General features: G+C 52.4%; 1 protein-coding gene across 9 annotated transcripts in view; it reads left to right on the forward strand.

Moving 5' to 3' along the window:
• LOC106567792 (kinesin-like protein KIF13B) overlaps positions 1-25307 on the forward strand; it is an 82362-nt gene that overhangs the window by 42518 nt on the left and 14537 nt on the right. For all 9 annotated transcript variants that reach the window (XM_082968563.1, XM_082968461.1, XM_082968577.1 and 6 more), the window contains exons 10-30: positions 6379-6491; positions 6662-6773; positions 7008-7220; positions 12951-13061; positions 13270-13404; positions 13500-13630; positions 14178-14264; positions 14489-14682; positions 14961-15240; positions 15355-15517; positions 15666-15812; positions 16182-16331; positions 17587-17712; positions 17920-18093; positions 18441-18613; positions 20425-20557; positions 23123-23272; positions 23844-23873; positions 24135-24234; positions 24655-24781; positions 24901-24956. In XM_082968563.1, coding sequence (XP_082824689.1) covers positions 6379-6491; positions 6662-6773; positions 7008-7220; positions 12951-13061; positions 13270-13404; positions 13500-13630; positions 14178-14264; positions 14489-14682; positions 14961-15240; positions 15355-15517; positions 15666-15812; positions 16182-16331; positions 17587-17712; positions 17920-18093; positions 18441-18613; positions 20425-20557; positions 23123-23272; positions 23844-23873; positions 24135-24234; positions 24655-24781; positions 24901-24956 — 2905 coding nt within the window. The remainder of the gene's footprint in view (positions 1-6378; positions 6492-6661; positions 6774-7007; positions 7221-12950; positions 13062-13269; positions 13405-13499; positions 13631-14177; positions 14265-14488; positions 14683-14960; positions 15241-15354; positions 15518-15665; positions 15813-16181; positions 16332-17586; positions 17713-17919; positions 18094-18440; positions 18614-20424; positions 20558-23122; positions 23273-23843; positions 23874-24134; positions 24235-24654; positions 24782-24900; positions 24957-25307) is intronic.

A 25307-nucleotide genomic window follows, 5' to 3' on the forward strand; every position in this document is an offset into this window, starting at 1 on the left:
ATCACTCTGTCTCCCTCTAGTTCTAAAGCACTGTTGAACCAGGTCACTGAGGGTAGTAGTGTCCCAGAGAGACTGTCTGTCCTGTCAGCCAGCCCTAGTTCCTACTGTTCAGGAACTAGCTAGTGATGTCAGCCTCCAGGAAACCTGTAAATAAGTAATGAAGTGCTCTCTCTGTCTGTCTTGATGTCAGCTGATCTGCTGTGTTAGCCTGCTCCTGTTTTATCCACGCCTGGTTGGTCATCCAGCCCTGGGACTGTATGTTTGTGTGTGTGTTGCGAGCTTGTGTCTGTGCGTGTCACCTGATCACCCAACCCTGGTCTCCCTGCATTATATCGGAAGCACACAGGGTGAATAATGCATGAGTGGAACAGTTGATTCTAGTTGAAGGGGAAAAAAGGCTGGAACAGTTGATTCCAGTTCAGGTAAAAGGAAAAAAAAAGCCTGGAACAGTTGATTCCAGTTCAGGTAAAAAGAAAGGCTGGAACAGTTGATTACAGTTCAGGTAAAAAGAAAGGCTGGAACAGTTGATTCCAGTTCAGGTAAAAAGAAAGGCTGGAACAGTTGATTACAGTTCAGGTAAAAAGAAAGGCTGGAACAGTTGATTCCAGTTCAGGTAAAAAGAAAGGCTGGAACAGTTGATTACAGTTCAGGTAAAAAGAAAGGCTGGAACAGTTGATTACAGTTCAGGTTAAAAGAAAGGCTGGAACAGTTGATTACAGTTCAGGTAAAAAGAAAGGCTGGAACAGTTGATTACAGTTCAGGTTAAAAGAAAGGCTGGAACAGTTGATTACAGTTCAGGTTAAAAGAAAGGCTGGAACAGTTGATTACAGTTCAGGTTAAAAGAAAGGCTGGAACAGTTGATTACAGTTCAGGTAAAAAGAAAGGCTGGAACAGTTGATTACAGTTCAGGTAAAAAGAAAGGCTGGAACAGTTGATTACAGTTCAGGTAAAAAGAAAGCCTGGAACAGTTGATTACAGTTCAGGTAAAAAGAAAGGCTGGAACAGTTGATTACAGTTCAGGTAAAAAGAAAGGCTGGAACAGTTGATTACAGTTCAGGTAAAAAGAAAGGCTGGAACAGTTGATTACAGTTCAGGTAAAAAGAAAGCCTGGAACAGTTGATTACAGTTCAGGTAAAAAGAAAGGCTGGAACAGTTGATTACAGTTCAGGTAAAAAGAAAGGCTGGAACAGTTGATTACAGTTCAGGTAAAAAGAAAGGCTGGAACAGTTGATTACAGTTCAGGTAAAAAGAAAGGCTGGAACAGTTGATTACAGTTCAGGTAAAAAGAAAGGCTGGAACAGTTGATTACAGTTCAGGTAAAAAGAAAGGCTGGAACAGTTGATTCTAGTTTGGGTCAAATAAGGCTCAATTAAGGCTGGAACAGACACGTGAACCTATATTATCCCCATAAGGACAGTTATGTTATTATCCACATCAGTATTTCAAAAAAGCTAATTCAAATTAAACACATTTCAGAATGTTTGGGAACACTCTTCCTAACGAATGTAATGCAGGCAGTTCATCTAACGAAGGGATGGCCCGCTGTAGGCCCGCTGTAGGCCCGCTGTAGGCCCGCTGTAGGCCCGCTGTAGGCCCGCTGTAGGCCCGCAGATCAATTACCCCCAAAAAACTCAGTCGGGTCTCAACTTACCTTTGAGAGTTAGAATAGTAGAATGTACAAGGTGCAATGTAGAAATGTGGTTGTGCATCAACAGTTTTTCTCTCATGTCGGTCAATTAGCATTTTTTCTGTCTGTCTGAACTCAGCAAAAAAAGAAACGTCCCTTTTTCAGGACCCTGTCATTCAAAGATAATTCGTAAAAATCCAAATAACTTCACAGATCTTCATTGTAAAAGGTTTGAACACTGTTTCCCATGCTTGTTCAATGAACCATAAACAATTAATGAACATGCACCTGTGGAGCGGTCGTTAAGACACTAACAGCTTACAAACGGTAGGCAATTAAGGTCACAGTTGTGGAAATTTAGGACACTAAAGAGATCTTTCTACCAACTCTAAAAAACACCAAAAGAAAGATGCCCAGGGTCCCTGCTCATCTGCGTGAACATGCCTTAGCCATGCTGCAAGGAGGCATGAGGACTGCAGATGTGGCCAGGGCAATAAATTGCAATGTCCCTACTGTGAGACGCCTAAGAAGACAGGGCTACAGGACGGACAGCTGATCGTCCTCGCAGTGGCAGACCACGTGTAACAACACCTGCACAGGATCTGTACATCTGAACATCACACCTGCAGGACAGGTACAGGATGGCAACAACAACTGCCCTAGTTACACCAGGAACTCACAATCCCTCTATCAGTGCTCAGACTGTCCGCAATAGGCTGAGAGGCTGGACTGAGGGCTTGTAGGCCTGTTGTAAGGCAGGTCCTCACCAGACATCACCGGCAACAATGTTGCCTATGGGCACAAACCCACCGTCACTGGACCAGACAGGACTGGCAAAAAGTGCTCTTCACTGACGAGTCGCGGTTTTGTTTCACCGGGGGTGATGGTCGGATTCACGTTTATCGTCAAAGGAATGAGCGTTACACCGAGGCCTGGACTCTGGAGCGGGATGGATTGGAGGTGGAGGGTCCGTCATGGTCTGGGACGGTGTGTCACAGCGTCCTCGGACTGACCTTGTTGTCATTGTAGGCAATCTCAACGCTGCGCGTTACAGGGAAGACGTCATCCTCCCTCATGTGGTACCCTTCCTGCAGGCTCATCCTGACATGACCCTCCAGCATGACAATGCCACCAGCTATACTGCTCGTTCTGTGCGTGATTTCCTGCAAGACAGGAATGTCAGTGTTCTGCCATGGCCAGCGAAGAGCCCGGATCTCAATCCCATTGAGCACGTCTGGGACCTGTTGGATCGGAGGGTGAGGGCTAGGGCCATTCCCCCCAGAAATGTCTGGGAACTTGCAGGTGCCTTGGTGGAATAGTGGGGTAACATCTCACAGCAAGAACTGGCAAATCTGGTGCAGTCCATGAGGAGATGCACTGCAGTACTTAATGCAGCTGGTGGCCACACCAGATACTGACTGTTACTTTTGATTTTGACCCCTTTTTGTTCAGGGACACATTATTCCATTTCTGTTAGTCACATGTCTGTGGAACTTGTTCAGTTTGTCTCAGTTGTTGAATCTTGTTATGTTCATACAAATATTTACACATTTAGTAATCATGGTTGAATTACCGACTGGATGACCCCCATCGATTTGTTAGTCAGTCACTCAGATGTATTAAAAACTGCAAACATTGCTCTCTAACCCCATATGTGTAGAATTGCAACAAACTTGCTTTAAAACTGATACATTTTCTCTACACATTTTCTCTACTCTCTGGCAAAATGTTTACAATTGCAGGAAATGAAGTAAAAATTATCTTGATGTGGGTGGTGCTTAGGGCCCCCAAAACCCTAGGGCCAGCTCTGACTGCATGTGTGGTATGGATGTCGGTAGCCGACCCCTTAAACAGTTTGATACCTTGTTGTGTTGCTGAACGCAGCCCCAGGTGCACCTGTGGTGGAATGGAAACAGAGTTAAATATAGTCTGAGTCTGATCATTTAAACTGATGCATAAATAAAGGCTGTCTGCCTCAGTGTGTGTGTACACACACACACACACACACACACACACACACACACACACACACACACAGTGAGATAAAGAGCAAGAGCGTCTTTGGGCCTCCTATTTCTGCTGAGGTTCACTTGGCTTTATCCTCCCTTTACTAATCTCCATGGAAACTCAGTCCTATGCAAATTCACAGGGGCCTGGTGACAGAGAGTAATCTGAATGTCTCTGAGATGTTGCTTTGGGAGTGCACATTAACTAAACCGTAGGCAAATACTAGGGACAAATCCTGCAAGATTGTTACTCAACTAGATGACCTAAGAGTTTAAAATATACTGAATTCCACATTTAATGAGCCAAATACTTCAAATCATTTTTGACTCAGGTCCACCCTGTTTTATGCTTTTTTTCCCTCTCCTCCTCCCTCGCTCTTCTCTCTCTCCTCGCTCTCTCTGGGGACAAGGGCAGTCTTTGTTTTCACAACTCACTGTAATCTCTGCCCGCTCTATTCCCACTCAGCACGACGCCGGACGTAACACACACACACACACACCATAATGCACACCCCCCCCTCTGCCCCCGCTGTCCTTTGTCTCTCTACCCCCACCCCCATCTCTTTCTATCATTTCTTGCTCAAATCATTCACTCACCCCGTCTCTCTCTTTCTATATATTTAGCGTAAATTCTCACGCGTACATTCTTTCCTTCCACTACTGCATTTGTGCATTTTCTCTGTTCTTCCTCTCTTACACGATCTCTCCTTCCTCCTCTCATCCCTCCCTACCTCCCTACTCTCTCATCCCCTCCCTACTCTCTCATCCCCTCCCTACTCTCTCATCCCCTCCCTACTCTCTCATCCCCTCCCTACTCTCTCATCCCCTCCCTACTCTCTCATCCCCTCCCTACTCTCTCATCCCCTCCCTACTCTCTCATCCCCTCCCTACTCTCTCATCCCTCTCTACCTACCCTACTCTTTCATTTCGTCCCTACCTCCCCTTCTCTCTCTCGCCCCTACCTCTCCTTCTCTCTCTCGCCCCTACCTCTCCTTCTCTCTCTCGCCCCTACCTCTCCTTCTCTCTCTCGCCCCTACCTCCCCTTCTCTCTCTCTCGCCCCTACCTCCCCTTCTCTCTCTCTCGCCCCTACCTCCCCTTCTCTCTCTCTCGCCCCTACCTCCCCTTCTCTCTCTCTCGCCCCTACCTCCCCTTCTCTCTCTCTCGCCCCTACCTCCCCTTCTCTCTCTCTCGCCCCTACCTCCCCTTCTCTCTCTCGCCCCTACCTCCCCTTCTCTCTCTCTCGCCCCTACCTCCCCTTCTCTCTCTCTCGCCCCTACCTCCCCTTCTCTCTCTCTCGCCCCTACCTCCCCTTCTCTCTCTCTCGCCCCTTCTCTCTCTCTCTCGCCCCTACCTCCCCGACTCTCTCTCTCGCCCCTACCTCCCCGACTCTCTCTCTCTCGCCCCTACCTCCCCGACTCTCTCTCTCTCGCCCCTACCTCCCCGACTCTCTCTCTCGCCCCCTCTCTCTCTCTCGCCCCCTCTCTCTCTCTCGCCCCTTCTCTCTCTCTCTCGCCCCTTCTCTCTCTCTCTCGCCCCTACCTCCTCTACTCTCTCTCTCTCGTCCCTACCTCCCCTACTCTCTTGCTCTCGTCCCTACTTCTCCTCTCGCTCTCGTCCCCACTTCCCCTACTCTTATCTCCATTATCTCTCCGTCTCCCAGTCAAGCTCCAGTCCTTAATGCACACACCTTATTTAAGATAAGGACACACACACACACACACACACACACACACACACACACACACACACACACACACACACACACACACACAGTGAGTGAAGCTCCACCCCTGCAGCTAACATTGTAAATCACAAAGAACAATTGTTACTCCAGCCTCTCTCCAGCTCGCTTTCTCTCTCACACGCTGTCGCACGCTCTCTTGTTCTCTCTCTTTCTCACTCTCTCTCTCCTCGCTCTCGTACGCGCTCTTTCTTGCTCTTTTTATCTCTTAATCGCATGCGCGCTTTCTCTCTCCTCTTTCCCTCTCCTCGCACTCTCGTTCCCTCTCCTCGCACTCTCGTTCCCTCTCCTCGCACTCTCGCTCCCTCTCCTTGCACTCTCGCTCCCTCTCCTTGCACTCTCGCTCCCTCTCCTTGCACTCTCGCTCCCTCTCCTTGCACTCTCGCTCCCTCTCCTTGCACTCTCGCTCCCTCTCCTTGCACTCTCGCTCCCTCTCCTCGCACTCTCGCTCCCTCTCTTCGCACTCTCGCTCTCTCTCTCCTCGCACTCTCGCTCTCTCTCTCCTCGCACTCTCGCTCTCTCTCTCCTCGCACTCTCGCTCTCTCTCTCCTCGCACTCTCGCTCTCTCTCTCCTCGCACTCTCGCTCTCTCTCTCCTCGCACTCTCGCTCTCTCTCTCCTCGCACTCTCGCTCTCTCTCTCTCCTCGCACTCTCGCTCTCTCTCTCTGCCTCGCTGTGTGTGGCTTTTGGCCTCTGTTCTCCATAGGAATACCTGGTTAATGAATCCTTTCATATATATATATCATCCTTCCTGGACCTTTATGTTAGAGCAGGGAGACATGATGGGTGTATCCTGCATGGAAATGACTGGGATGAGATGGGAAATCTTTGACTGAAACAGATGCATGTGTTTGCATTCCGGAGGTTTATGCAATGTGCAGGATTGGAGTCATTTTAACAGTTTAAAATGAAGGATGTTATCAAAAATCTAATCTACCAAGATGACTTTCTATCCGCTCTCCCCTTCCTCGTATCTCTCTCTCTCGCCTCTCCCCCTCTGTAGACGAGTGGTGAGAAGGTGAGTAAGCTGAGTCTGGTAGACCTGGCTGGCAGTGAGAGAGCAGCTAAGACTGGCGCTACTGGAGAGAGGATGAAGGAGGGGAGCAACATCAACAAGTATGTTACCAAGCACTTTGATAACGCACCCGCACCTCAATGAGACCACAACACACACACACACACACACACACACAGCACCAAGTGTTCTAGTTCCCCTTTTAAACAAAGATGAACACTTAGCAAATATGCCACCTGTTATGATAGTGGGTTGTTGTGTCTCTCTGCAGGTCTCTGACTACTCTAGGCCTGGTCATATCTGCTCTGGCAGAACAGGGATGTGGGAAAAACAAGACCAAATTTGTCCCTTACAGAGACTCTGTGCTAACATGGCTTCTAAAGGTAAGAGACACACATTTTGTATTTTTCCCTGCTCTTACTATAACATCTCTGGTCCTCCCTCTCGCTCCGCTCAACATGAGAGGGATGGAGGCTTATCTTCCTGTTTCCTTTAGAGATTTGAACGCTTCTGTCCCTACAATCATTTGAAGATTTGGTTCTGACGACCTTGTATCTTCCTCTTTCATTCCCTCTCTCTCACTAACACTCTCCTCTCTCTCTCTTCCTCGTGTCCAGGACAGCCTGGGCGGTAACAGCCGCACGGCCATGGTGGCCACGGTGAGCCCAGCAGCAGACAACTACGACGAGACGCTGTCCACGCTGCGCTACGCCGACCGGGCCAAGAGCATCGTCAACCACGCCGTCGTCAACGAGGACCCCAACGCACGCATCATCAGGGAGCTCCGAGAGGAAGTGGAGAAACTACGGGACCAGCTAACACAGGCAGAGGTAGGGGGGAGAAACTACTGGACCAGCTGGTAGAGGTGGTGGGGGGAGAAAAGGAAGGAGGGGGAGAAACTACTGGACCAGCTGGTAGAGGTGGTGGGGGGAGAAAAGGAAGGAGGGGGAGAAACTACTGGACCAGCTGGTAGAGGTGGGGGGGGGGAGAGAAGGAAAAGAGGGGGAGAAACTACTGGACCAGCTGGTAGAGGTGGTGGGGGGAGAAAAGGAAGGAGGGGGAGAAACTACTGGACCAGCTGGTAGAGGTGGGGGGGGGAGAAAAGGAAGGAGGGGGAGAAACTACTGGACCAGCTGGTAGAGGTGGTGGGGAGAGAAGGAAGGAGGGGGAGAAACTACTGGACCAGCTGGTAGAGGTGGTGGGGGGAGAAAAGGAAGGAGGGGGAGAAACTACTGGACCAGCTGGTAGAGGTGGGGGGGGGGAGAGAAGGAAGGAGGGGGAGAAACTACTGGACCAGCTGGTAGAGGTGGTGGGGGGGAGAAAAGGAAGGAGGGGGAGAAACTACTGGACCAGCTGGTAGAGGTGGTGGGAGAGAAGGAAGGAGGGGGAGAAACTACTGGACCAGCTGGTAGAGGTGGTGGGGGGGAGAAAAGGAAGGAGGGGGAGAAACTACTGGACCAGCTGGTAGAGGTGGTGGGGGGGAGAAAAGGAAGGAGGGGGAGAAACTACTGGACCAGCTGGTAGAGGTGGGGGGGGGAGAAAAGGAAGGAGGGGGAGAAACTACTGGACCAGCTGGTAGAGGTGGTGGGGGGAGAAAAGGAAGGAGGGGGAGAAACTACTGGACCAGCTGGTAGAGGTGGTGGGGGGAGAAAAGGAAGGAGGGGGAGAAACTACTGGACCAGCTGGTAGAGGTGGTGGGGGGAGAAAAGGAAGGAGGGGGAGAAACTACTGGACCAGCTGGTAGAGGTGGGGGGGGGAGAAAAGGAAGGAGGGGGAGAAACTACTGGACCAGCTGGTAGAGGTGGTGGGGGGAGAAAAGGAAGGAGGGGGAGAAACTACTGGACCAGCTGGTAGAGGTGGGGGGGGGGAGAGAAGGAAGGAGGGGGAGAAACTACTGGACCAGCTGGTAGAGGTGGTGGGAGAGAAGGAAGGAGGGGGAGAAACTACTGGACCAGCTGGTAGAGGTGGTGGGGGGGAGAAAAGGAAGGAGGGGGAGAAACTACTGGACCAGCTGGTAGAGGTGGTGGGGGGGAGAAAAGGAAGGAGGGGGAGAAACTACTGGACCAGCTGGTAGAGGTGGGGGGAGAAAAGGAAGGAGGGGGAGAAACTACGGGACCAGCTGGTAGAGGTGGGGGGGGGAGAATAGGAAGGAGGGAGAGAAACTACTGGACCAGCTGGTAGAGTTGGGGGGGGGAAAGGAAGGAGGGGGAGAAACTACTGGACCAGCTGGTAGAGGTGGGGGGAGAAAATGAAGGAGGGGGAGAAACTACTGGACCAGCTGGTAGAGGTGGTGGGGGGGAGAAAAGGAAGGAGGGGGAGAAACTACTGGACCAGCTGGTAGAGGTGGGGGGGGGAGAGAAGGAAGGAGGGGGAGAAACTACTGGACCAGCTGGTAGAGGTGGGGGGGGGAGAGAAGGAAGGAGGGGGAGAAACTACTGGACCAGCTGGTAGAGGTGGTGGGGGAGAAAAGGAAGGAGGGGGAGAAACTACTGGACCAGCTGGTAGAGGTGGTGGGGGGAGAAAAGGAAGGAGGGGGAGAAACTACTGGACCAGCTGGTAGAGGTGGGGGGGGGAGAGAAGGAAAAGAGGGGGAGAAACTACTGGACCAGCTGGTAGAGGTGGTGGGGGGAGAAAAGGAAGGAGGGGGAGAAACTACTGGACCAGCTGGTAGAGGTGGGGGGGGGGGGGGAAAAGGAAGGAGGGGGAGAAACTACTGGACCAGCTGGTAGAGGTGGGGGGGAGAAAAGGAAGGAGGGGGAGAAACTACTGGACCAGCTGGTAGAGGTGGTGGGGGGAGAAAAGGAAGGAGGGGGAGAAACTACTGGACCAGCTGGTAGAGGTGGTGGGGGGGAGAGAAGGAAGGAGGGGGAGAAACTACGGGACCAGCTGGTAGAGGTGGTGGGGGGGAGAAAATGAAGGAGAGGGAGAAACTACTGGACCAGCTGGTAGAGGTGGTGGGGGGAGAAAAGGAAGGAGGGGGAGAAACTACTGGACCAGCTGGTAGAGGTGGGGGGGAGAAACTACGGGACCAGCTGGTAGAGGTGGTGGGGGGGAGAAAAGGAAGGAGTGGGAGAAACTACTGGACCAGCTGGTAGAGGTGGTGGGGGGAGAAAAGGAAGGAGGGGGAGAAACTACTGGACCAGCTGGTAGAGGTGGTGGGGGGGAGAAAAGGAAGGAGGGGGAGAAACTACTGGACCAGCTGGTAGAGGTGGTGGGGGGGAGAAAAGGAAGGAGGGGGAGAAACTACTGGACCAGCTGGTAGAGGTGGTGGGGGGAGAAAAGGAAGGAGGGGGAGAAACTACTGGACCAGCTGGTAGAGGTGGGGGGAGAAAAGGAAGGAGGGGGAGAAACTACTGGACCAGCTGGTAGAGGTGGGGGGGAGAAAAGGAAGGAGGGGGAGAAACTACTGGACCAGCTGGTAGAGGTGGTGGGGGGGAGAAAAGGAAGGAGGGGGAGAAACTACTGGACCAGCTGGTAGAGGTGGGGGGGGGGAGAGAAGGAAGGAGGGGGAGAAACTACTGGACCAGCTGGTAGAGGTGGGGGGGGGGGGGGAGAGAAGGAAGGAGGGGGAGAAACTACTGGACCAGCTGGTAGAGGTGGTGGGGGGGAGAAAAGGAAGGAGGGGGAGAAACTACTGGACCAGCTGGTAGAGGTGGTGGGGGGGAGAAAAGGAAGGAGGGGGAGAAACTACTGGACCAGCTGGTAGAGGTGGGGGGGGGGAGAAAAGGAAGGAGGGGGAGAAACTACTGGACCAGCTGGTAGAGGTGGTGGGGGGAGGAAAGGAAGGAGGGGGAGAAACTACTGGACCAGCTGGTAGAGGTGGTGGGGGGGAGAAAAGGAAGGAGGGGGAGAAACTACGGGACCAGCTGGTAGAGGTGGGGGGGGGAGAATAGGAAGGAGGGAGAGAAACTACTGGACCAGCTGGTAGAGTTGGGGGGGGGGGAAAGGAAGGAGGGGGAGAAACTACTGGACCAGCTGGTAGAGGTGGGGGGAGAAAATGAAGGAGGGGGAGAAACTACTGGACCAGCTGGTAGAGGTGGTGGGGGGGAGAAAAGGAAGGAGGGGGAGAAACTACTGGACCAGCTGGTAGAGGTGGGGGGGGAGAGAAGGAAGGAGGGGGAGAAACTACTGGACCAGCTGGTAGAGGTGGGGGGGGGAGAGAAGGAAGGAGGGGGAGAAACTACTGGACCAGCTGGTAGAGGTGGTGGGGGGAGAAAAGGAAGGAGGGGGAGAAACTACTGGACCAGCTGGTAGAGGTGGTGGGGGGAGAAAAGGAAGGAGGGGGAGAAACTACTGGACCAGCTGGTAGAGGTGGGGGGGGGGAGAGAAGGAAAAGAGGGGGAGAAACTACTGGACCAGCTGGTAGAGGTGGTGGGGGGAGAAAAGGAAGGAGGGGGAGAAACTACTGGACCAGCTGGTAGAGGTGGGGGGGGGGAGAAAAGGAAGGAGGGGGAGAAACTACTGGACCAGCTGGTAGAGGTGGTGGGGGGGAGAAAAGGAAGGAGGGGGAGAAACTACTGGACCAGCTGGTAGAGGTGGGGGGGGAGAAAAGGAAGGAGGGGGTGAAACTACGGGACCAGCTGGTAGAGGTGGTGGGGGGAGAGAAGGAAGGAGGGGGAGAAACTATGTGACCAGCTGGTAGAGGTGGGGGGAGAAAAGGAAGGAGGGGGAGAAACTACTGGACCAGCTGGTAGAGGTGGGGGGGGGGAGAGAAGGAAGGAGGGGGAGAAACTACTGGACCAGCTGGTAGAGGTGGTGGGGGAGAGAAGGAAGGAGGGGGAGAAACTACTGGACCAGCTGGTAGAGGTGGTGGGGGGGAGAAAAGGAAGGAGGGGGAGAAACTACTGGACCAGCTGGTAGAGGTGGTGGGGAGAGAAGGAAGGAGGGGGAGAAACTACTGGACCAGCTGGTAGAGGTGGTGGGGGGAGGAAAGGAAGGAGGGGGAGAAACTACTGGACCAGCTGGTAGAGGTGGTGGGGGGGAGAAAAGGAAGGAGGGGGAGAAACTACGGGACCAGCTGGTAGAGGTGGGGGGGGGAGAATAGGAAGGAGGGAGAGAAACTACTGGACCAGCTGGTAGAGGTGGGGGGGGGGGGGAAAGGAAGGAGGGGGAGAAACTACTGGACCAGCTGGTAGAGGTGGGGGGAGAAAATGAAGGAGGGGGAGAAACTACTGGACCAGCTGGTAGAGGTGGGGGGAGAGAAGGAAGGAGGGGGAGAAACTACTGGACCAGCTGGTAGAGGTGGGGGGGAGAAAAGGAAGGAGGGGGAGAAACTACTGGACCAGCTGGTAGAGGTGGTGGGGGGGAGAAAAGGAAGGAGGGGGAGAAACTACTGGACCAGCTGGTAGAGGTGGTGGGGGGAGAAAAGGAAGGGGGGGGAGAAACTACTGGACCAGCTGGTAGAGGTGGTGGGGGGGAGAAAAGGAAGGAGGGGGAGAAACTACTGGACCAGCTGGTAGAGGTGGTGGGGGGGAGAAAAGGAAGGAGGGGGAGAAACTACTGGACCAGCTGGTAGAGGTGGGGGGAGAAAAGGAAGGAGGGGGAGAAACTACTGGACCAGCTGGTAGAGGTGGGGGGGAGAAAAGGAAGGAGGGGGAGAAACTACTGGACCAGCTGGTAGAGGTGGTGGGGGGGAGAAAAGGAAGGAGGGGGAGAAACTACTGGACCAGCTGGTAGAGGTGGGGGGAGAAAAGGAAGGAGGGGGAGAAACTACTGGACCAGCTGGTAGAGGTGGTGGGGGGGAGAAAAGGAAGGAGGGGGAGAAACTACTGGACCAGCTGGTAGAGGTGGTGGGGGGAGAAAAGGAAGGAGGGGGAGAAACTACTGGACCAGCTGGTAGAGGTGGTGGGGGGAGAAAAGGAAGGAGGGGGAGAAACTACTGGACCAGCTGGTAGAGGTGGGGGGGGGGAGAGAAGGAAGGAGGGGGAGAAACTACTGGACCAGCTGGTAGAGGTGGTGGGGGGGAGAGAAGGAAGGAGGGGGAGAAACTACTGGACCAGCTGGTAGAGGTGGGGGGAGAAAAGGAAGGAGGGGGAGAAACTACTTGACCAGCTGGTAGAGGTGGGGGGGGGGAGAGAAGGAAGGAGGGGGAGAAACTACTGGACCAGCTGGTAGAGGTGGTGGGGGGGAGAAAAGGAAGGAGGGGGAGAAACTACGGGACCAGCTGGTAGAGGTGGTGGGGGGGAGGAAAGGAAGGAGGGGGAGAAACTACTGGACCAGCTTGACACAGGCAGAGTTGGGGGGAGAAAGGGGGAGGTAGAGAGGGGTAGAGAAAGAGGGGGAAGAGGGAGATCAACTGACAGTCCAGGGTAAGGATGGATGGTGGAGAAAGAGCCTGGCTATACCAGCTGGCAAATCTGGTCACGTTAAGGTTGCGTTGTGGTCGTATAAGGATGTTTTTTTTGCATCCAGAAAACAATGTCTTCATCTGATTGTAGCAGGTACCTGTTGGTTGTAATTTGGTTGTATGAAGCCTTTTTAACCAGAACATCGGTGAAATGGACTTCTACATATTTCCTGCTTGTAGAGATGGAAAGAGTGTTTTCTTGTCTCCTATCCAGTCTATGAAGGCCCCAGAGCTGAAGGAGAGGCTGGAGGAGTCTGAAAAACTCATCCAGGAGATGACCGTGACCTGGGAGGAGAAGCTACGCAAGACGGAGGAGATCGCACAGGTACACAACACACCTTTGTACATTCTGTCCTGGGTTGTGTTCATTAGGCACGAAATAGAAGACAACCGTCTGAAACGGGGAGTTTCTGAAATTGTCCAATAAGAAATGCTTTATTTCATTTTCTGTTGCACACCGTTTTGAAAAGTGTGCCCTAATTAACTGGAGTCTGGAGGCTGGATCAATAGTTCCTCTGTTGTATGGCCTGTAGGAGCGGCAGAAACAGTTGGAGTCCCTGGGCATCTCTCTGCAGTCGTCTGGCATCAGAGTGGGAGAAGACAAGTGTTTTCTAGTCAACCTCAACGCTGACCCCGCTCTCAACGAACTGCTGGTCTACTACCTGAAGGTACGCGCACACACAATGGTGCATGCACGTATGCTTACACACACACACACACCATTGTAACATTGTGTGTGATCATGTGTTGTTGTGTACTGTAGGAGCACACTAAGGTTGGTTCAGCAGACTCCCAGGACATTCAGCTGTGTGGGATGGGTATTCAGGCTGAACACTGCATCATAGACATCACAGCTGACCAACGGGTGGTCCTCACTCCTCACAGGAACTCAAGGTACGTATAGAACACTACTCTTCGTCTCCATCATCACAATTCCCAGTGGGGCAAAACTAGGTCAAATAGCGTCTCTACAACCAACAGGTTGAAATCTGGTTGTAAAAAATGTCATATTTTGCCCGCTGGCACCTCGCACCCCACAAGGAGTCACGGTTCACCAGCTTAGTCATCATCTCAACGTCCACATCATCAGGATGATGATCCTGGTCAGCCCACTGTGACTCCTCACCTCATGACTTCCCTGCTTCCAGATAAGGATGATGTCATGTTGCCTTTAGGCCCTTAGGGATTACATGGCCTGCTTGCAGAGGAGGCTGGTGGGGGGAGATATAGGAGGACGCGCTGATTGTAATGGCTGGAAAGGAATCAAACTCATCAAACATCTGTTTTTATGCCATTACAATGAGCCCTATAGCTTCTCCCACCAGCCACTGCCTGCTTGAAGGAGCTAACTGTATGGTAATCTTCTTGTGGTTTAATTTATTGATGTTACAGAACGTGTGTTCTTAAGCGTTCATGTTTTTATGATGTGGTTATGTTACAGAACGTGTGTGAACGGCTCTCCTTGCACCAGCCCTCAGCAGCTCCACCATGGAGACCGCATCCTGTGGGGAAACAACCACTTCTTCAGGTGTGTGCACACGTGTGTGTCTTGTGACAGTTCTGACAATACTGCAAATCACAATGTCTCCCTCAGCTACTTGTGCTGGTTTGAAAACAATTCATCTGTTATACTGGATATTCACCGTATTACTGAAACCCCTGGATCGTTCTCTCTCCCTCGCATCTCTCTCCCTCCTCTCCCTTTCTCTCCCCCCTCCTTCTCTCTCCCCTTTCCTCCTCTCTTCCCCACAGGATCAACCTGCCTAAGTGGCGGTCGCGGGGTGGTGGTGAGGAAGAGGAGGGTGAGGGAGGCCTGATGAAGAACAGTAGCAGTAGTGAACAGCTGGAAGGCGACGGAGACACCAACAGTGAGGTTTCCTCCGAGGTCTCCTTCTCCTACGAGTTCGCCCAGACAGAGGTCATGATGAAGGCCCTGGGCAACAACGGTGAGCACACACACACACACACACACACACACACACACACACACACACACACACACACACACACACACAGGTCCTTACAAACAACGACGAGAGGGATGTGTATTAAGGAGAGGGAAAGGAGGAAGGGAGAACTAATGTGCCCTTCAGAAACAAATAACATGTTGAGAATCACTGATTGACTGCAACTTCTGTCCATCACACCGCATATGAATCACGATTGATTGCTTATCCGGATCCCCCGTCCTTGATTGGCTCTCGTCCCTGTCCGTCACCTTCAGACCCCATGCAGGCAGTGCTCCAGTCTCTAGAGAGGCAGCACGAGGAGGAGAAGCGCTCGGCACTGGAGAGACAAAGGCTGATGTATGAACAGGAGCTGCAACAGCTGAGACGACGGCTGCACCCGGACAGACCGTCTGTAGGACAGACAGGCATGGCCCCCAGCCAATCACAGGGCCAGGCTGACAGGCCGGGACAGCCCCACTACCGCAGCCTGGAGAGACTCAGCATGTCCAACTCACCCAGCGCACAGAGCAGGCTGAAGCAGTGGAGCGAGGAGAGGTGAGAGGGAGGGTGTGGAACACAGGGTTGGGGAGATGGGCTGTATGTGTGGCTGGGGGTGGATGGTGTGTGTGTACAGTTTGAATGAGATGTTGACGATGATTCCCCCCTCAGAGAGGCGGTGTTGACCCGGAGCCTACGTAAGCTGAGGGAGCAGATAGTGAGAGCTAACCTGCTGGTGCAGGAGGCTGGCTTCATAGCAGAGGAGCTGGACAAACGCACCGAGTACAGAGTCACCTTGCAGATACCTGCTGCTAACCTCAATGCCAACCGCAAGGTACACACGAGTATTAGCATGCTCACACACACACACACACACACACACACCTGGTGCAGTGTGTCGCTTCTCTATTTCTCTCTCTCTCTCTCTCACATAGAGACACACACCCTTACCACCTGTGTCCTCCCTCCCTCCCTCCTCGCAGCGTGATGCAGTGCTCAGTGAGCCTGCGGTGCAGGTGAGGCGTAAGGGGAAAGGGAAGCAGATCTGGGCTCTGGAGAAGATGGAGAACAGACTGGTGGACATGAGAGAACTGTACCAGGAATGGAAGGAGTACGACGATGACAACCCAGTGAGTGTGGGTGAATGGGTGTGTATGGTAACCTGTCCAACCAGTGTCGCTGTTGGAGTGTGGTGCTGTGAACTTGGACTACAACGAAGATGACAAATCATTGTTTTTGAGAGTCTAGTCCATTCAGATGTACACAAACGCCATGTAAGGTGGTGCTAGCAAGCATGCTAGGTATCAACAGCCAATCGACTAGGGTCTGGAAGCCTATAGTGAGCTTCGATTGGTTAATCGATTGGCTTTATCGTGGAGTATTTGCTTGAAACGCCCGATTTTGAAAATGAATGGAATCCCACATCTTCAGTTAAAACGTACTGTAAGGGCTCCATGTAGGATCTCATCACATTTCTCTTCTCTCTCCCTCCTCTCCAGGTGATGCGTTCCTACTTTAAGCGTGCCGACCCATTCTTTGATGAGCAGGAGAACCACAGTCTGATCGGCGTAGCCAATGTCTTCCTGTCCTGTCTGTTCTATGACGTCAAGCTGCAATACGCAGTACCCATCATCAATCAGAAGGGGGAGGTAAAGTCGTATTCATTAGAGACACAGCGTAGCAGAACTTTTTTGAAATGGAATTTAAAAAAAGAAGCATTTCCTATTGGAGAAGTTCAGGTAGTTCCTCCCTGTTTGTCTGTTTTATTCTGTTAGTCGCCAAATGAACACAACCCTGTTTCTCAACCAGTGATATCCAATAGGGCTGGGCGATATAGCCAAAGTATCATATCATATATATGGTATTTTTCAAATTGTTGATGGTATTTTATGTTTTTGATTAATAAAAGTTGTACATTTACTTAATGAGTAGAACTTTTGGAAACATGGAAATATAATGTTTATAATAATTCTATAGTTAGAGTATAAATAATAGTGGGCACTTTGAATACGCTGTTTGAAAAAGCCATGGATGAGTTATTGTGACAGGGTCGAAACCAAAGTGATGTTCAGTGTTTCCTAGGGGACCCTATAATCTTTGGCTACATTAAATCTGTATTCATATAGCCAACATATTCATGCTTAGCCTATTCCTCTTTGATTTAGAAGATACTGTTGCACAAACAACGTGTTGATTTAAGCCTCCACCAGCGCTGGTATCAGGCTGTATTAGCTAGCTACGTTTGCTCTGACTCACTACTTTTATCAGCTAGCCAGTTAACTACTGATTAGCATTAGTGGCTAACACGATTTAGCTCAACTTGCTAAGAAAAGTCAAACTAGCTGTTTGCAGATGTAAGAAACACAAATTAGCATTGTAGTTATAGAACGCTTGTGGATTAATATTAAGATCAAAGTGGAAACAACATCGTTGTCATCAACATGTGCTGCATGGACCACGCTGACTGACGGAAGTGTCTAGCGGTCAAGCAACATGTGCTCCTTGAGTGACAGGGTGGGACTAGGAGGGAGAGGGGGAGGGAGGGAGGGAGGGAGGGAGGGAGAGAGCTCAAGTAGCGGAGTAAACTATCACATTTAACAAACATTCAAATACCGTTATAGAAGGTAAAGTAAGAACCTGTCCGTGCATCAAAACAGGTATATAGTAAAATACAGTATACCGCCCAGGCCTAATGTCCAACTTGTTCCAACCCAGCACTGATAAAACTAATCGTCATCTAGATTGACGACTGTCCTGAGTCGATTGTTTGGATGAACGAGGTGTCTTGGTGATGTGCTGAAATGAAAACCTCACGTTGTCGCTATGTGATGATGCAGCAGAGAATGATGCAGCAGAGAATGAATCGTCTTATGATGTTTCATCCAGGCGTTGGTTGTCTTGTAGGTGGTTGGGAGGTTACACGTGGAGGTGGTGAGAGTTGCGGGGGGGTTTGAGGACAGCATGGCTGGCGGAGAGGACAATGAGACCAGCCCCGACGGAGAGGTGCAGGAGAGGAAACTGGTCTGCATGGTGAGTCCGTTTTGAACACTCATAGAATACACACATACACAGGAAAGTCATTTGTTTTATGTAGTTCTTCTGGAATGCCAAGCAATATAGTTTGCTTGTTCTCTTTCAAATCATATTTAATCATATCCTCCCTCTCCCTCCCTATCTTCCTCTCTCTCCTCCTCCCTTTCTCTCTCCCTCTCTCCCTCTCTCCCTCTCTCTCTCCAGATCAAGATTCTTCAGGCAACAGGTCTCCCCCAGTACCTTTCCAACTTTGTCTTCTGCCAATACTCGTTCTGGGACCAGGCGGAGCCTGTAATCGTGGCCCCAGAGGTGGATCCCTCTGCCTCGTCCCCAAGCAGCAAGGACCCTCACTGCATGGTGGTCTTTGACAGCTGCAAGGTCAGACATCCAATTCAATTTAAAATGCTTTACTGGCATATTAGCATGGTAAAAGTACTTGTATTGTAAAAGCAACAATGTTAAAAAATCCAGCAGGATATAAAATAAATGCACATCTCAGTCATGTTGCAGATAGCTCTAATAGCCCAGGATGAATCAGGGTTAACTAGTGGTGAGCACAGTGTTCAGTCTAGTTTAACCAGGCTATGTATTAGGACCCTTCCTATCTTCTTAGTCTTCTTACAGTGTGTTTATGCTCTGTTTTCTGCTAATTCACCTCTTGGTTTTTTATGCTCTTCTTTCTGCCCTTTCTAATTCTGTTTCTCTCTCCGTCTCTCCCCCTATAGGAGATGGGTGTGTCTGTAACAGAGGAGTTTCTAGAGTATCTGACAGAGGGGGCTGTGGCCATGGAGGTGTACGGACACAGACAGGCTGCCGCCGGACAGGCTGACTCCGGCAGGAACCCTGCCTTCTGGGACCTCAGCATCATACAAGCCAAGACACGCACGCTACGGGACAGGTAAACGCGCACGCACTCACGCTACGGGACAGGTAAACGCGCACGCACTCACGCTACGGGACAGGTAAACGCGCACGCACTCACGCTACGGGACAGGTAAACGCGCACGCACTCACGCTACGGGACAGGTAAACGCGCACGCACTCACGCTACGGGACAGGTAAACGCGCACGCACTCACGCTACGGGACAGGTAAACGCGCACTCACTCACGCTACGGGACAGGTAAACGCGCACGCACTCACGCTACGGGACAGGTAAACGCGCACGCACTCACGCTACGGGACAGGTAAACGCGCACGCACTCACGCTACGGGACAGGTAAACGCGCACGCACGCTACGGGACAGGTTTACGCGCACGCACGCCACGGGACAGGTAAACGCGTACGCACGCCACGGGACAGGTTAACGCGTACGCACGCCACGGGACAGGTAAACGCGCACGCACGCCACGGGACAGGTAAACGCGCACGCACGCCACGGGACAGGTAAACGCGCACGCACGCCACGGGACAGGTAAACGCGCACGCACGCCACGGGACAGGTAAACGCGCACGCACGCCACGGGACAGGTAAACGCGCACGCACGCCACGGGACAGGTAAACGCGCACGCACGCCACGGGACAGGTAAACGCGCACGCACGCCACGGGACAGGTAAACGCGCACGCACGCCACGGGACAGGTAAACGCGCACGCACGCCACGGGACAGGTAAACGCGCACGCACGCCACGGGACAGGTAAACGCGCACGCACGCCACGGGACAGGTAAGCGCGCACGCACGCACGCTACGGGACAGGTAAGCGCGCACGCACGCACGCTACGGGACAGGTAAACGTACCCTACGGGACAGGTAAACGCGTGTGCGCACCCTACGGGACAGGTAAACGCGTGTGCGCACCCTACGGGACAGGTAAACGCGTGTGCGCACCCTACGGGACAGGTAAACGCACCCTACGGGACAGATAAACGTACCCTACGGGACAGGTAAACGCGTGTGCGCACCCTACGGGACAGGTAAACGCGCGCGCACCCTACGGGACAGGTAAACGCACCCTACGGGACAGGTAAACGCACCCTACGGGACAGGTAAACGCGCGCGCACCCTACGGGACAGGTAAACGCACCCTACGGGACAGGTAAACGCACCCTACGGGACAGGTAAACGTACCCTACGGGACAGGTAAACGCACCCTACGGGACAGGTAAACGCGTGTGCGCACCCTACGGGACAGGTAAACGCGTGTGCGCACCCTACGGGACAGGTAAACGCGCGCGCGCACCCTACGGGACAGGTAAACGCGCGCGCACCCTACGGGACAGGTAAACGCACCCTACGGGACAGGTAAACGTACCCTACGGGACAGGTAAACGCGCCCTACGGGACAGGTAAACGCACCCTACGGGACAGGTAAACGCACCCTACGGGACAGGTAAACGTACCCTACGGGACAGGTAAACGCGTGTGCGCACCCTACGGGACAGGTAAACGCACCCTACGGGACAGGTAAACGCACCCTACGGGACAGGTAAACGCACCCTACGGGACAGGTAAACGCGCGCGCACCCTACGGGACAGGTAAACGCACCCTACGGGACAGGTAAACGTACCCTACGGGACAGGTAAACGCGTGTGCGCACCCTACGGGACAGGTAAACGCGTGTGCGCACCCTACGGGACAGGTAAACGCACCCTACGGGACAGGTACACACAGCAGAAGTTGACACTGACACACATGCCAGAGGTTCCAGTTCCACATGAAAGCAACCTTCTAAATTCCATATTGGTGTTGTCTGTCTCCCCCTACAGGTGGAGCGAGGTAACACGTCGTCTGGAGATGTGGATCCAGGTGTTGGAGATCAACGAGAACGGAGACTTCATGCCTGTGGAGGTCATACCTGCCAGAGACGTACGCACAGGAGGTATATTCCAACTGCGACAGGTAGGTGTTACACGCTACGGGACAGCGTCTGTCTGTCTTTTTCATGTTTTAATCAGGAATTCCAAATTGTCCTTTACCTCAGAATGAAAAAGACAATCCAATACATATTTACACCAGGAACACAACAATACACACATTAGAATCAATGAGAAGAAAAAGCGTCAAGTCCACCAACTGAATTGTTGATTGGGTCAGTAAGAGGAGGAAGGCCCAGCTGTTTTCACCACTAATGTTCTATTTTGTGTTGATTCCTCCTCAGGGCCAGTCCTCAGGGCCAGTCCCAAAGACATGTCTAATCTGTTGTTCCCTCTATCCCCCCCCAGGGCCAGTCCTCAGGGCCAGTCCCAAAGACATGTCTAATCTGTTGTTCCCTCTATCCCCCCCCCAGGGCCAGTCCTCAGGGCCAGTCCCAAAGACATGTCTAATCTGTTGTTCCCTCTATCCCCCCCCCAGGGCCAGTCCTCAAGGCCAGTCCCAAAGACATGTCTAATCTGTTGTTCCCTCTATCCCCCCCCCAGGGCCAGTCCTCAAGGCCAGTCCCAAAGACATGTCTAATCTGTTGTTCCCTCTATCCCCCCCCAGGGCCAGTCCTCAGGGCCAGTCCCAAAGACATGTCTAATCTGTTGTTCCCTCTATCCCCCCCCCCAGGGCCAGTCCTCAGGGCCAGTCCCAAAGACATGTCTAATCTGTTGTTCCCTCTATCCCCCCCCCAGGGCCAGTCCTCAAGGCCAGTCCCAAAGACATGTCTAATCTGTTGTTCCCTCTATCCCCCCCCCCCCAGGGCCAGTCCTCAGGGCCAGTCCCAAAGACATGTCTAATCTGTTGTTCCCTCTATCCCCCCCCCAGGGCCAGTCCTCAGGGCCAGTCCCAAAGACATGTCTAATCTGTTGTTCCCTCTATCCCCCCCCCAGGGCCAGTCCTCAGGGCCAGTCCCAAAGACATGTCTAATCTGTTGTTCCCTCTATCCCCCCCCCAGGGCCAGTCCTCAGGGCCAGTCCCAAAGACATGTCTAATCTGTTGTTCCCTCTATCCCCCCCCCAGGGCCAGTCCTCAGGGCCAGTCCCAAAGACATGTCTAATCTGTTGTTCCCTCTATCCCCCCCCCAGGGCCAGTCCTCAGGGCCAGTCCCAAAGACATGTCTAATCTGTTGTTCCCTCTATCCCCCCCCCCAGGGCCAGTCCTCAGGGCCAGTCCCAAAGACATGTCTAATCTGTTGTTCCCTCTATCCCCCCCCCCCAGGGCCAGTCCTCAGGGCCAGTCCCAAAGACATGTCTAATCTGTTGTTCCCTCTATCCCCCCCCCAGGGTCAGTCCTCAGGGCCAGTCCCAAAGACATGTCTAATCTGTTGTTCCCTCTATCCCCCCCCCAGGGCCAGTCCTCAGGGCCAGTCCCAAAGACATGTCTAATCTGTTGTTCCCTCTATCCCCCCCCAGGGCCAGTCCTCAGGGCCAGTCCCAAAGACATGTCTAATCTGTTGTTCCCTCTATCCCCCCCCCAGGGCCAGTCCTCAGGGCCAGTCCCAAAGACATGTCTAATCTGTTGTTCCCTCTATCCCCCCCCCAGGGCCAGTCCTCAGGGCCAGTCCCAAAGACATGTCTAATCTGTTGTTCCCTCTATCCCCCCCCCAGGGCCAGTCCTCAGGGCCAGTCCCAAAGACATGTCTAATCTGTTGTTCCCTCTATCCCCCCCCCAGGGCCAGTCCTCAGGGCCAGTCCCAAAGACATGTCTAATCTGTTGTTCCCTCTATCCCCCCCCCAGGGCCAGTCCTCAGGGCCAGTCCCAAAGACATGTCTAATCTGTTGTTCCCTCTATCCCCCCCCAGGGCCAGTCCTCAGGGCCAGTCCCAAAGACATGTCTAATCTGTTGTTCCCTCTATCCCCCCCCCCAGGGCCAGTCCTCAGGGCCAGTCCCAAAGACATGTCTAATCTGTTGTTCCCTCTATCCCCCCCCCAGGGCCAGTCCCAAAGACATGTCTAATCTGTTGTTCCCTCTATCCCCCCCCCAGGGCCAGTCCTCAGGGCCAGTTCCAAAGACATGTCTAATCTGTTGTTCCCTCTATCCCCCCCCCAGGGCCAGTCCTCAGGGCCAGTCCCAAAGACATGTCTAATCTGTTGTTCCCTCTATCCCCCCCCCAGGGCCAGTCCCAAAGACATGTCTAATCTGTTGTTCCCTCTATCCCCCCCCCAGGGCCAGTCCCAAAGACATGTCTAATCTGTTGTTCCCTCTATCCCCCCCCCAGGGCCAGTCCTCAGGGCCAGTTCCAAAGACATGTCTAATCTGTTGTTCCCTCTATCCCCCCCCCAGGGCCAGTCCTCAGGGCCAGTCCCAAAGACATGTCTAATCTGTTGTTCCCTCTATCCCCCCCCCAGGGCCAGTCCTCAGGGCCAGTCCCAAAGACATGTCTAATCTGTTGTTCCCTCTATCCCCCCCCCAGGGCCAGTCCTCAAGGCCAGTCCCAAAGACATGTCTAATCTGTTGTTCCCTCTATCCCCCCCCCCCAGGGCCAGTCCTCAGGGCCAGTCCCAAAGACATGTCTAATCTGTTGTTCCCTCTATCCCCCCCCAGGGCCAGTCCAGACGTCTGCAGGTGGAGGTGAAGTCTGTGCAGGACAGTGGGACGATGCCGCTGATAGCAGAGGTGCTGCTGGCCGTGTCTGTGGGCTGTGTGGAGATCAGACAGACACGCCAGGCCAAGGCCAACAACGAACCCGTACAGGTAACACACACGGACACATACCTATGCAGATTCAGTGCATTCAGAAAGTATTCAGACCCCTGGACTTTTTCCACATTTTGTTACGTTACAACCTTATTCTAAAATGGATGAAGGAAAAAAACAATTTAATCAAACTACACACAATACCCCATAATGACAACGCAAAAACAGGTTTTTATTTTAACTAATGTATTAAAAATGAAAAACTGATATCACATTTCCATAAGTATTCAGACCCTTTACTCAGCACTTTGTTGAAGCACCTTTGGCAGTGATTACAGCCTCAAGTCTTCTTGGGTATGACGCTACAAGCTTGGCACACCTGTATTTGGAGGGTTTCTCCCATTCTCTGCAGGTCCTCTCAAGCTCTGTCAGGTGTGTAGATTGATGAGGAAAACATTTAATCCATTTTAGAATAAGACTGTAACGTAACATTGTGAAAAGGAAGGTGTCTGAATACTTTCCGAATGCTCTGTACATTACTATGCAGGAAGATGGCAATGGCTGTGAATGCCATTTACGATATGTCTGTTCTGGACTAATACAATTGTGTATTTTGTTTGTCTCACAGATGGAGGGGGATGAGATGGACAGCTATCAGGTAAACACTTTTCACTGTCTTGTCTCGACTGAAATATCTCTTTCATATATCCCCGCTGTATCTGATCAAATCAGACGACTCCAATGAAGAGGATGCTACAATGCATGTGCCTGTTTCTGTGGATCTGTGATGGATTGGTCATGTCTGTCTTGTTTTTTTGTGTGATTGTTTTGACCGGTTTCCCTCCTGCACTCGCTCCGGTTGATTGGTCCTGTTATTCTCGCTCTGATTGGTCGTCGGTGTGTGCGTTCTGTCCAATAGGAGCGTGATCTGGAGCGTCTGCGTCGTCAGTGGTTGACGGCTCTCACCAAGAGACAGGAGTACCTGGACCAACACCTCCAGACCCTGGTCAGCAAGCCAGGTAACTAACACACACACACACACACACACACACACACTGCAGTCAGTGTGTAGTGGAGGAACGAGGAAGTATAACTGCCTTTACTGGAGTAGCGTTTGGGCAGCAGGTCAAAAGGCACAGCAAATGAGGGAGAGGAAGTGGTGGCAGGAAACAGATTCCTCTGGTTAGGGAAGGTAGTCATGTTCTGATTGCTTACACATCTGGGTGAACATCTGGGTGAACATCTGGGTGAACATCTGGGTGAACATCTGGGTGAACATCTGGGTGAACATCTGGGTGAACATCTGGGTGAACATCTGGGTGAACATCTGGGTGAACATCTGGGTGAACATCTGGGTGAACATCTGGGTGAACGTCTGGGTGAACGTCTGTGTGGAATTGAGGAAGATAGACTTTGACATTGTTGTGCTCCCTCTACAGAGAAGACAGAGGATGACGTGGAGAGGGAGGCCCAGCTGTTGGAATGGCGCCTGACACTGACCGAGGAGAGGAACGCCGTCATGGTGCCTTCAGCTGGGAGCGGCATCCCTGGAGCTCCTGCAGAGTGGTGAGAGACCAGAGAGTGTGTGTGGGAGAGTTGGTTCTAAACTTTAATGTAAAATGATATTTTTTTCTATATATAAATATTGTTCAGGAAGGGAATCTTGTGTACATTTTTGTCTTTAGGGTCCCTCTACCTGGAATGGAGGCCCATACCCCTGTTCTTTTCCTGGACCTCAGTGGTAAGTTTTCCTTGTTGAGTGTTATAATATCTCTGACTGGTTTAGTGACAAGTCATTTATTAAAATCCTCACTTTCACGCTTAACTCAAGTTTTTCTCTTCTCTCTCACCTCCCCCTCTCTCTCTTCCCCATCTCTCTCTTCCTCATCCTTGTCATCTCTCTCACCTCCCCCTCTCTCTCTTCCCCATCCTCGTCATCTCTCTCACCCCCCCCTCTCTCTCTCACCTCCCCCTCTCTCTCTTCCTCATCCTTGTCATCTCTCTCACCTCCCCCTCTCTCTTCCCCATCCTCGTCATCTCTCTCACCCCCCCCTCTCTCTCTCACCCCCCCCTCTCTCTCTCACCTCCCCCT

The sequence above is a fragment of the Salmo salar genome, chromosome 01 (assembly GCF_965601325.2).
Source record: "Salmo salar chromosome 01, fSalSal1, whole genome shotgun sequence".
Lineage (NCBI taxonomy): Eukaryota > Metazoa > Chordata > Actinopteri > Salmoniformes > Salmonidae > Salmo > Salmo salar.